Genomic DNA, 12830 nt, shown 5'->3' with positions numbered 1-12830 from the left:
ATAATTTCACATTTGTTTCTTTACCTTAAAGCAAGGAGCATTGAATAGAAATTGATCGATCTTTTATGTTGATAATAATTAATAAAGACGATACTTTAAGATTAGTTAAGAGCTTATTGTAACAACTAGCTGCGCCCAGCGGTTTCAGCCGCGTAAGTCCGTATCTCGTACGAACATCGGGTTAAAAGGTTGCCTATATGTTATTCCATTTGTCCAGCTATCTACGTACCAAATTTCATTGCAATCGGTTTAGAAGCTTTTGTGTAAAAGAGTAACAAATACACACACATCCTTACAAACTTTCGCATTTATAATATTAGTAGGATCTATTATCAGATTTAATTTCAAATTGCCCGTATCAACAATATTCAATATTTTTAAGCCTTGATCGAATACCTATAAGTGACGTACATCGCCCTAAATATTAATGATCGATTATGTATCAGTTTATATTATTTGATAATAGAATTATTAATATCACGAGTCACGTGTCATCTAATACTAGTACTTTCTAGTATTTCTGAATCATTAAAGCAATATTTATTAATTTACATTATGAGAGAATTATAATATAGCGTTGCGTGGTAGAAATCACCGCCTTTTGAACCATTTTTGTCTTTTTTATGTGTATGTGTAGTATATATTTTGTGATGGTTCAATAAAAAAATGTAATTGTAAAACCAACTGATGGAAACTTAGGATCATGGGGAATTAATAAAACAAAGCTATGATTTATTTTTTATTGACATTAATATTAATTCGTACTTATAATATACGCTATCGTTATCAATGCATTTATATAGTACAGTGCAATTTTACAACTACGGCCAATAAATTAAGTAACAAAATTGCAAACCAAGTTTTTCTCAATACAAAGTATCAGAAAGTAACAGAAGCAAGAGTAACGATCAATAGCAATGTAGATGAAATGACTGCGCTAGTCGCTCCTGATCTAGTAGCTGACAGAACAATGTCAGCATTCGCTGTTCCCCAAGCCATGTTGTTTCGGGCGGAGTTTATTGCGGATATGGCAGTGCTGAACTGTGCTGAGTTGCTTTGAGTAGTGCGAAGCCAGGTTTCATACTGCAAGTACAATCGTAACATGAATTTATATTGACAACAAGCTGCGCCCCGCGGTTTAACCCGCGTTTCCCGTATCCCGTAGGAATATCGGGATAAAAAGTTGCCTCTATGTTATTCCAGTTGTCCAGCTGTCTACGTACTAAATTTCCTTGCAATCGGTTCAGTAGTTTTTGCGTGAAAGAGCAACAAATAAACACACATCCTTACAAACTTTCGCTTTTATATTATTAGTAGGATAGGATTATTCGCTTTAATTCGTCTAGAAATCAGATAATTCTAGTAGAGAATAGCTGAAAAACATGTGGCAATATTTGAGTAAATTATTATATATATATTTTTTAAAGTAAATAGATTCTCAATTCAATTGTACTTTCTTGTTCTGTTACTTGATAAATGCGTGTGTTTTTAACCCGATTAAAGAAATTATTTTGTTGCTTGTTTGTTACGTTTGTTGGAAAACTATTTTCACTTGGTCTCACATTAGAAACTAGAATGGTATATCCCTCTACACTTTTTCCTGACAAAATCATTTTATCTATACTTATAATATAACTATACTTTGTATGTTCGAAGGTATTTTTATCTTGATTCGATCGTGAAAATTCTATCATTGACAGAAAACACCCTATTCACAAGTTTCATAGGCTCTTTTAATATCCCAGATCAACTCTGACATAGCCAGGGCGTAATGTCCATTCTTGTTGTTATTTATAACTTGTAGATGTTTTCTAACTTCAATGACGTATATTTTTTTTTATAATATAAATTACCTCAACTAAATATTCTTCATCCAAGTAGCCAGCTAGATTGGAGAGTGCCGTGTGAACTGGGTTTGGTGGTGCGTCTTCTACGTATCTGCGTTATAACATACAATATTATGACAAATCGTATATTAATTCTTTACGAGTATAAATTATGGTTAGTGCATAATATATGACTTATAAGGGGACACATTTTGGTTATAAAAGTTAATGATTTTTGAAGTAAGGTCTACAGCTAAGATTTATGAACTCTAATATTATTATTAATTTCAGATTTAAATTTATATGTATTTAAAAAATTATCAAAATCTTTCTTAGCGGATGCCTACATCATAACATTTATCTGCTTGCGTCCAGTGGTTTGAGCTGTGCGTTGATAGATCACTATGTCAATCAGTCACCTTTGAGCAATATATATTTAGGTTGTAGACACATTCTTAATTTCAAATACCTTTAAATGTCCATTATAATTAACTTCTTCTGTATGAATTAAAAGTTCCTAGTGTAATTTTAAGACAATTTAAAGAAAAAGATTCTACAAAAATCAAACTTACTCCTTTCTTATAGCTTCGATGTTATTTTTGACAAACTGTAGAACAGTAACAGCATTTATTCTATTACCCAAGAGTGCATAGTTAAATGAGTTGACTTTATCATGTGATCTAACTTCTTTCGTCAGTGTTAGCTCGAGATATCTAAAACATAAAAAGTTTATAAATTTTATGCAACATATGTTATAAATCATAATTGAATTATAAATGTGACTATTTACACAGATATAAACAACTGGTATAACTTTTCACTTTTCTCCTCTTATTATTTCATAAACGCTCAATATAATTATTAGGTAACTGTCTCCAGGACTTCATTAACTTATATCTCAATATTTACGTCCATTGTTGTCTTATTCTAAATCAATTATTTTTCAATCCTGGTAGAAATTATTTGATAAACATTATATAATGGGATTAAACTATTTGATGAACTCAACATTTTAATGAATGATGAACTTAAAATGTTTATGCTGTTATGTGAAACTCACGAAGCGAAAGTAATTCCATAGAATATCTAGAATATTATTTTAATATTCATAAAAATTTATCCATTTCGTACAAACAACATTTTGTTTATGAAAACGTCAATAGATTAAACAGACCTAGTTAGAAGCTGCGGGTCCCGAGTGGCACCTAAGCCCCTTAACATCTCCAGTTGATCATTTGCGTAGTTGGATGAGTGGAAGCGATTTAGAAGGAAGTTAAAATCGTCAGCGCCTCCCTCTCTTACACCAACTACATATACGTTACGTCGGATGCGAGGATCAATCCTTCAATAAAATAAAAATAATTGTTAGTGTATATTTGCTTTACAGACTGATGAATACGAAAAAAACATTAACATAGAGCAGTGAGGGTCATTCAAGACCTCAGACTTAAATCGGTTTGAGGCCAGGAATTCGTGCCTGAAATAAATAGATTTTTCAATTTGTATGCATAACTGCCAGCATCATTGTTCGAAACCGGTATTTGACATCTACCATTGGTTTTCTGACATCTACAATTGGCCAGCATGGTAGACCTAAACCTTCATAGAAGGCTTTTGTTCCTGTAGTTGTGTTTGTATGTGTGTGTGTGTGTGTAAATTACCCTGATTTTATTATGAAAAATCTAAGATTATAATATCGCAAAATTTGTGCCATATCTCACCATGTCCCCCTCCTCATAGCAGCGAATCGGTTTTTGGATTCCGTTACACATCGTTCATGTCCCATTGTACAAGCAAAATGCAGAACTTCTTGCCGAGTAAGACTCGTAGTTGCGGTTTCATTAGCGGCTGGTTCAAAGCCTAACGTATTAATAGCGTGTTCCAAATAGCTAAGAATATGAGCCTGGAATAAATTGTATAAGGGGAATTTGTTGGTGTTATTACACACATGCCAAGCCATAAATTGTTAAAATTAATATTTTGTTAGTGACCAGCTGATAGATTACCCAACATTAGATTATAAGTAGAATTCATTTACTGCTTTCTCCATCTCTATTTGTATAATACAGCGACATAAATTTCAAAAGATTCTTTTTGTATGCTTTTAAGCTTATTACAACTCTTTTATATAGATGAAATTTTACTCACATCAAAAGTAGATTGCGTTTCCGGCATATGTGCGAAACGATTACGTAGCCAGGTGTAGCCAGAAATAGCGGGATTCAGAACGTGGTAGTTAACCTCGTTGCGAAGGAATCGAAGGATTTTGAAGCCAAAATCGTACGTCATTCTTCCGGATCTCATTAGAGCAAATACGTCGTCTACGACCTGGAAAATTTATGTTAGAAAAGGCTTGGTGACATCCCTATTAAAGTTTTAAGCGCGAAAGTCGCTCTATCTGTTTGTCTGTTCTTTGCACCCAAACCACTTAATCAATTTTGGTAAAATTTCGAAACATGATTTTAATTATAAAACTGCCGTGGGCGGAAAGGTAGGACACATAATATAAAAATAAAGCAATTATAAGAAAAAACGCAGTTTTATCTCGATACAATAAAAGTTTTTAAAAATTCCTTTGATAATAAAAACATACACTTTTTTATAACAAACCAACGTTAGAGTATATTATATTAGATAATATTATGAACTCATAAAAATAATAACTTTCCTCGATATAATAATATCGATGAAGCATAAAAGTTATAAAGTTAGGCATATTTGAGCATAATCTTGAAAAATTTACTTACTTGACCTCTGTTCAAATAGTGAATAGATTCAGGTTCCTCCAATAAGGCATCAGCTATTAAATTCCACGTCTTCTCATCGTAGTTGACTCTATAAAGACCTAAAATATAAATTCTCCTCTTAGTAACATTACTATAAATATACCTGCTTTATTAAACAACAAAAAAAACCGTTGATGTTTAAATACAGAATACGTTTTATCTAAGGGTTGCCAAATTATTTTAAGGAAAATACTGACATCATGAATGAAGGAATATGTTGGGAAAGGTGAGGAAAAGGATACTGGCATCCGGCTCCCGCACCCACCGAACGAAACACAGCAGCATGCTACTATTTCACGCCGATCTCCTGGGAGGTGTGGTACCTTCCCCGGTGTAAGCTGGCTCAATTCGCGCCGAAGCGTGCGTCATTAATAGATTTAAGTTTTTTTTAATCGTCATACCATGTTGTTGATGGTTGAACATAACCCATTCTTCAGCAGTATTTGTTCGCAGCACAGCCCTGTTACCCGTCATCATCAAAGCAGGTCTTAGGTTTTCGAATTCAGGTTTCGACTTGGTGGAATATGTGATTGGTATCGGATATATTTGGCCTGTGGGTTGCGCTGTTCCACTTAAGAAGAACCTTTCCTATATCCGACAAGAATTTATAATTTAATATAGTCTAAAAGTTGTAAGATTTCTTGTTATATGTCACTGTAAGATAATAAAATCCGGTACATTATGAACTAACTCGCGAGATTGTAATCTGTCAACAAATCCATTGGATTTTATGCAATTTAACTCATTATTTTTCTATATAATATAATGCAAATACCTCGTAGTTACGTATTGTCTATAATTCAGGTGTAGATTACATGTCGACGGAGCCCCTTCACGGTCCTCATACTTTTTGTAGATTTTTATTAAATTTAACCCATCTATAATAATAATATTGGAAGATACTCCACACTAATTTAACCTACCCTCGTCGAATGCCCATTTCTCAGTGAACGGTTAAACATCGCTAGATTATAATTTACCTAAAAATATTGTGTTAAATTGTATGAAATCACACAATTTGTCGACAGACTACAATCTCGCGGGAATTCGATGACATGCATATAATAAGCATATTTATTATACAAAAACAGCAGAACAAAAAAGTATGGCTTATATTTATTGTAATAATTGAGAGATTGACTAGAAATTAGACATTCACCTTTATGAACAGTTTTTTTTTTACTTTTTACTTTAGATGGCCCATGGACGTCAATAAATATATAGATACTAGTTGCGCCCCGCGGTTTCACCCGCGTAAATCCGTATCCCGTAGACATAACGGAATAAAAAGTTGCCTATATGTTATTCCAGTTGTCCAGCTGTCTACGTACCAAATCTCATTGCAATCGGTTCAATAGTCTTTGCGTGAAATACTATTGAACACACAGACATCCTTATAAACTTTCGCATTTATTAAATTATATAGGATAGGGATAATTAATCGAAATAAACACTATCCTATATCTGGACCAAATTACACATAATATGCCAAATTTCATCAAAATCGTTTGAGTTGGTGAAGAGATCATTGGAAACATACATCATGACACTAGTTTTTTATATATTAAGTTATATTTATATCCATACATATACATATTTTTTTCGTACAAAGTATACCAATAATGTGCAATAGAGATAAAGCAGTTTTATAATCCAACAAATACTCATACGAGCCTTTAAATCTTTTATATTCTGGGGATTAATGATTTGCGTTTTAGCGTCATTTTTGTCATGATAACGGGCGAATTATTAAAACAATTAAGACTGGAAATTAGCGTCGTATCTTATTACTGTTCCACAACTAATTATGAAGAAATATTCATAATCGTTGTATGCATATTTTAATCAGCAATTAAATATAATGTATGATATAAAAGTTTTGTTTTTCGTATTCAAGGGCAATCTTGTTTATATGAAACCTGTGACCCATGTGGAGATAATGTAATGATTAATATTCTTTATCTTATCCCGGATAATTCGATGATAAGTTAATGATATGCATAGCGATTCGATAATAAATGTTACCCGTTGTGAAATTTAATACTTCAATATCCCGTGGTAGATCAATAAATAATCTCCTTATTTCGCACACTTCTTCTTTTGTTTTATATATAGTATATAGTAATAAATATATTACTATATACTTATCCTACTTTCTACTAATATTATTTTATTTTTTTTTATTTTATTCATTATAAATGCGAAAGTTTGTAAGGATATATGTGCGCTTGTTCCTCTTTCACGCAAAAACTACTGAACCGGTTTATTTAAACTCAGAAACGATAATAAATTGGTTCACATACTTGGCTCAGTTGAATTTCACCCGCTGCATAATTGACCTCGACATTCAAGATGGGATAACCAGCCTCATTTACCCAAATGCGATAAAAGTCGGTGAAATTGAAGTGTTGATAGCTGTTCAAAGAGCCATCTTCTCGTATGGCTTTAGCAAAAGCATTGTAGAGGTCGTATTGGTCCGTTGCTTGATATGCACTGAAATTTACAATTATATTTGAATTGTGTCTTCCCTACTTCATCAAAGTCATCACATAAACACTGTCTCATAATAAAACCTACAATACTTTTAACTTCACGTGAACATATTCGAAACTAAAATGTATAAAATAGAGTCAATACTTGTCTGTTAAGAAGTATTTGCAGGCCTTCCTAAACGTTTCCGGCGTAATCATATCCACAAGCATTCTAAGGAATGCAGCGCCTTTAGAATAACTTATGGTTCCAAAATGACCGGTCACCTGGGCTGGAGTATTCACGTCATGATTCAGGGGCACCGTGGACACGCCAGAATCAAACGACAAACTGTTTTGTAAATATCTTGAGTTGAAATGTTCATGTAATTCATATTCAGGGAATACCTGAAAATTTTGAGACTTATGATGAATTGTATACATAATAACATGGTATAATATTAAGGGGAAAGTTTGTTTATTTGCTCCTTGTGCTTTTATATGGTACAACGCGTTGATTTATGTATATAATGAATGTTCGGTTGCCATTGAGTGAGGAAAGCATATGTGCGCTTATGTTAATCAAACATTTTCTATCCTCTTCAACCAGAAAGATGGATTTTTGAATGAAAGCTTTGATTATACCTCCGAATGGAAAATGTATCTTGCTTAGTATATTTTTCATACTCACAGCATGAGTTGCTATATATCCAAAATAACTAGCAAAGCCTTCATTGATCCAAGTGTTGCTCCACCAATAGCATGTAATTAGGTTGCCCATCCATTTATGAGCCAACTCGTGTGATACTAATGTTGCTGCGTAATGTTCTACTGACATAATCGTTTCACGGGGGTCTATTACTAAATATAACTCTCTGGAAATAATGTAAATATAAACAGAGCTGAATAGACATGAGAGCAGTGTATACTAAGACAAATTTAAACGCTTTCAAATTGTTATACAGGGTCAACACTTTATTTTTCTGAATGCCCTGCTTCCTATTTAATTCTGATTCATATAAGTAGTAAACAGTAGTAGCAAAAAGTTTTACTTTATTTATTAAGAAAAAAATTTAATACGCGAGATACATTTATAGATATTGAGGCATTTTGAATTTTACAATATAAGGAACTCATATTACCTACCTGTAGCTTACCATACCCCAATTTTCAGTACCAGCTGATGCCCAATCAGGTGAGGAAATATGATCATTCAGTAAATATGGATGAAGGGAAGAGTATGGGATTTCAAAGTAACTATCAAAGAATTCAGTCATTTTCACCGCTAAATGTAAAGCGTGGTCAGCGAGTCCCATTGTATTGGATCTGCCAATTATCCTGATTGGAGGATTAAAGGATTTGTCTTCGGCAATCACTTGGAATGATTCACTCACAAGGAATGTTACAAGGTAAGAAGACATTACGGGTGAAGCGTAGAAGTTGGTTGTGCTACGTCCAGATGTCAGGTCACTGGAATCAATTCAGAAAAATTGAGACACATTTTTCTAAATCCATTAGATCGTGTTTCAAGTCAGCAATCAAGATAGCAAGTCTGGTTGTGTGAGACATAGACATTATAAACTACTGGCAGTAGTGCGTTTTCAAAGCATTATTTTTATATGTAAGCTACTCACGTTGTAACTGATTCTATGTCTGTGTTTGAGAAAACTTTTGAGTAGCTTTGAGGCGCAGATAAATGAACTTTGAAAACTGCCTTAAATAACGGTTCATCCCAACAAGGAAAAGCTTGTCTGGCGTTATAGGGTTGGAAGTGTGTTGTTGCGTATATTCTGAAAGTAAAAACAATATTGCATTTTGAAAATGTTAAATCTACATTTATACTGTTTCAGTAGAAATCAAATAAGTTTCAAATATACAACAATAATAGATAATTGATTATGATACGTTATTTTTTATGTTTACTTCACAACAACAATGGTTTCGATTTCTACTATATTTGAATGTGTTTTAATCATAAAAAGACTCTACAAAGCAACCAATTATGGAATAGCTTTATATCTTTCCGAAAACAAATATTCATTATAGTGAAAACTTAGACAATATCATAGTAATCTCTCAAAAAGAGGCAATATTAGATATAAGAGCAGATTTCTTTTAAATATCTATAAATTCTCAATAGTACAGTAACAGACCTTTCAACGCCATCAGCATCTTTATACCATCCCCGCCAAATGCCTCTCTTCATCGGCCCATCATTCATAGTGCTCGAGTAGTCAATCATTAAGGTATAGTTCTTGTTAACTTCTAACGTTTCAATCAGATTTATTCTCAAGAAATGGTATTGCCGTTCCAAAAAGAAAGGTTGATTTGCGTTCATTGTTACTATTCTTCCATCGTCTGTTGTTAGAGAAACAGCATTGATCATATCAACGTTAGCATGTAGTACTATTTGATTGACATTTCTCTCCACTGCCTAAAAATAGTTTATTATTATATTATGTATGGTGAAATAGCATGATTTAAAACAACAGGTTAATAGGACATATGAATAAATGTCTCACGTTTTAAGATTTGCGTTGAAAAGCTGTTCGTTTGTTGTATCGACAGGGACATAATTAAAATAATGCTCTCTGAACAAGAGCACCTTAAACTACCCATGTTTTGACTGAATTTGTCAATTGTTGTTGTTTGATAGATAAAAAACTTATACTTACTTGTATAATAATATTCTCTTTGCCATTGTAGCTAAAGGGTTTGTCTCTGTTTTCCGAAAAGAATAGGTCAATAAATATATCATATTCTAGAGGAATCACGTTAGTTGGTAGTCTGTAAGCTTGGGCAGCATTTCTGGTGATGACATCAGAGTTTAGGGTAATTGAATCATCGATATCTGCTAGAGTTAATTTTTCAGCTCTTATCAAGGTTATCACCAAGAGGATGGTGCCTATTTTGAAGAACATTTCTAGAAAGAAAGGGATGTATTACAATTACACAATTTTGGATATTCCATCTAATAATAATAATAATAATACGGGCTCGTTTTCCGCAACTCGACGTCAAGCGCCTATTTTGCGTGTAAGAAAAGGAGGGGGGTAGCCAGTCAAAGCTGGAACCATCCCAGCTCCTCCATGAAGCTAAGCAGCTTGTGAGGGCTGCTGAAAACCTCAGGGAGGGACCTAGGACAACCCAAATGCCTTGCCCTGTACTCCGCAACCGCCGTGCATTCCATGATCACGTGGGCTGCCGTTTCTTCAGTCGTCATGCACGCTCTACATAACGGACTGTCAGTAATCCCTAAGTTAAAGAGATGCTTGTTAAAGGGACCATGACCTGTAAGGGCCCCTGTAATTGTACGTAATTGTAATCTTCGCAGGTTTAAAAGTCGTCTAGCAAGTCTAGAATCTACGAATGGTAGGGGTTCTCGTGCCTGCTTGCAGTCAGATCTGCTCATCCATTCATCTTCCTGTGCGTTGTTAGTGAGCTGGATAATCGAAGACCGGATCCAGCTTGAAGGTATCGGAACAATAGGAAGCGGTCCCATGACCGATGTATCGGATGCTCTCCTGGCTAAGATATCAGCAGCATCGTTACCACGTGAGCTGCTGTGTTCTTGTGTGTTCCACTGCAATGTTATGGAATTCCCCATTTCACATACTCTGGACAGAGCTAAGTGACATTCTAGGATTATTCCTGAAGAGATTTCATGGCTTTTGATAGCCATGAGTGCTGCCTTACTATCCGACAAAATCTTAATCGAATAGTTTGTTACATTTTTTGTAATTATTGCCATAGCTGCTAGGAAGATTCCTAGGCATTCTGCCTGGAAAACCGTGTTATGGGGTCCGAGAGAGTGCGAGACGTGGATATTTAAGTCCTCAGAGAAGACCCCAGCACCCGTACCATCCTTTGTTTTGGACCCGTCCGTGAAGACTAATAAGTCTCCAACGTTGTTAGACTCTGACATGTATTCGTTTAATTGTATTTTGTATTTCTTATCAAAGATGAATTGTTTAGGGATATTCCATCTAATGTGCTCTTTTAATTGTACGAATGAAGTGACAAAATAAGGGATTAAAAACAACTTTTGTATGTGGTAGTCGAGCACGCTTCGGCACGAATTGGGCCAGCTCGCACCGGGGAAGTACCACACCCCCACAGAAGACCGGCGTGAAATAGCATTCTGCTGTGTTTCGTTCGGTGAGTGGGGGAGCCGGAGGCCCATATCCTTTTCCTTCCCCTTCCCAGTCCTTTCCTTTATTCCTCTCGCCAATCCTTTCTTAATCCCTTCCCAATTTAAAGTCGGCAATCCATTTGTAGAGGCGTAAGGTTTGTAATCGACTTTACGCCTCTACAAATGTTCATGGGCGGTGGTAGCGCTTACCATCAGGCGTCCCACCAGCTCCATTGCCGACTGTGACATAAAAAAAAAAAACTTATTCCATTGTTATGGTAGCAATATAAGTTAATACTTAGAATTTTTGTGTATAGCTTAATAGCTATACACAAAAATTCAATATTCTTTGTTCTATTTTTAAGGCATATGAGTATAATAACGTAAGAAATAAATTAATATTTGTAATAAAACATACCGATTAATTGAAATGTCCTCAATTTGGCTGTGTTTGATAAAATGAATTCAATTTATGGTTTACAATGTACTACTTAACAAAAGTTATAAAAGATCTAAGATATTTGATAAAATTGAAATTATCATTGTTATAATTCATGATAGTGATCGTTATAATTCAGAATAACGATAAGTAGAAAACCTTCCAAATTATAATATCCTTAACCACTCATTGTGTTTGATAGCCAATTTAAAACACATTGCATTATATTGCACATGCAAAGCACATTGCTTGTCAGTAATATTATTGTCCTTAATAATTTAATAAACAATATTCATTAAAATTAATTCAATTTACCCTAATATATGAGAATTAGACGTCCAGTTTCTTTAGCTAATTTGATAAGCAGCTGTATAGCATTTTCTGGTGTTTGATTTTACGCGAGTATTATCTACATCTTATCTTACTTCTTACTAATATTATAAATGCGAAAGTTTCCGAGGATATGTGTGTGTGTGTGTGTTTGTTTCTCTTTCACACAAAAACTGCTGAACCGATTGCAATAAAGTACGTACCAAACGTAGGTGGTAGCTGGACAACTGGAATAACATATAGGCAACTTTTACGCGGGTGAAACCGCGGGGCGCAGCTAGCTTATTATAAATTTAAGAAATAAAATACTTTTTTAAAGAGACGAGAAAAGTCTTTAATTTCTAAATACAGCTGTATCCTACGAGTTTACCCACTCGAACATTGTTCTGTTCTAGGGAGGCAATAAAAAACCTCTTTAATTATAATATTATATTTAACTAGAGTAAAACAAATATATAAATAATATAACCTGTATGTTTGATTCTGAGTCTTTGTCTAATTTCATTCCAAATTTCATCTAAATCGATGCCTTGACAGCGTAACAGAAAGGTTAATTTTCGCATTATTTATAATAATAGTGAAGATATACTAATACAGTATCAACGTTAAGATAGCAAGTCTGTGGTGGCGCTATATAAAATAAAATGAAAGTTTAGAGAGTGCATATAGATTCCATTTCTGGGGAATTCATACATAAATTGACTTGTGTCTATATAGATAGACACAAGTCAATCTATGTATGAAAACGTAGTTTTAAACATAAGCATGCGTGTGATAGATTATATTACAAATTTATGATTGTAGTTTGTCAATAAGTGTTTTTTGTATTTATCTTGCTAATAAATTGTT

General features: G+C 33.9%; 1 protein-coding gene across 1 annotated transcript in view; it reads right to left on the bottom strand.

The window, feature by feature from the left end:
• Window positions 1-879: 879 nt before the first annotated feature.
• LOC119840592 (membrane alanyl aminopeptidase-like) overlaps window positions 880-12830 on the bottom strand; it is a 16021-nt gene continuing 4070 nt past the window's right edge. The window contains exons 6-15 of the mRNA XM_038367280.1: window positions 7250-7488; window positions 6916-7105; window positions 5014-5200; window positions 4574-4671; window positions 3975-4154; window positions 3548-3729; window positions 3001-3168; window positions 2399-2539; window positions 1854-1938; window positions 880-1083 (exon numbers count right to left, since the gene is read on the bottom strand). Of these exons, the coding sequence (XP_038223208.1) occupies window positions 880-1083; window positions 1854-1938; window positions 2399-2539; window positions 3001-3168; window positions 3548-3729; window positions 3975-4154; window positions 4574-4671; window positions 5014-5200; window positions 6916-7105; window positions 7250-7488 (1674 nt within the window). The remainder of the gene's footprint in view (window positions 1084-1853; window positions 1939-2398; window positions 2540-3000; window positions 3169-3547; window positions 3730-3974; window positions 4155-4573; window positions 4672-5013; window positions 5201-6915; window positions 7106-7249; window positions 7489-12830) is intronic.

The sequence above is a fragment of the Zerene cesonia genome, chromosome 6 (assembly GCF_012273895.1).
Source record: "Zerene cesonia ecotype Mississippi chromosome 6, Zerene_cesonia_1.1, whole genome shotgun sequence".
Taxonomy (NCBI): domain Eukaryota; kingdom Metazoa; phylum Arthropoda; class Insecta; order Lepidoptera; family Pieridae; genus Zerene; species Zerene cesonia.
Note: the sequence above shows the minus strand (reverse complement) of the source record. Positions and strands in the feature narration are given on the sequence as shown.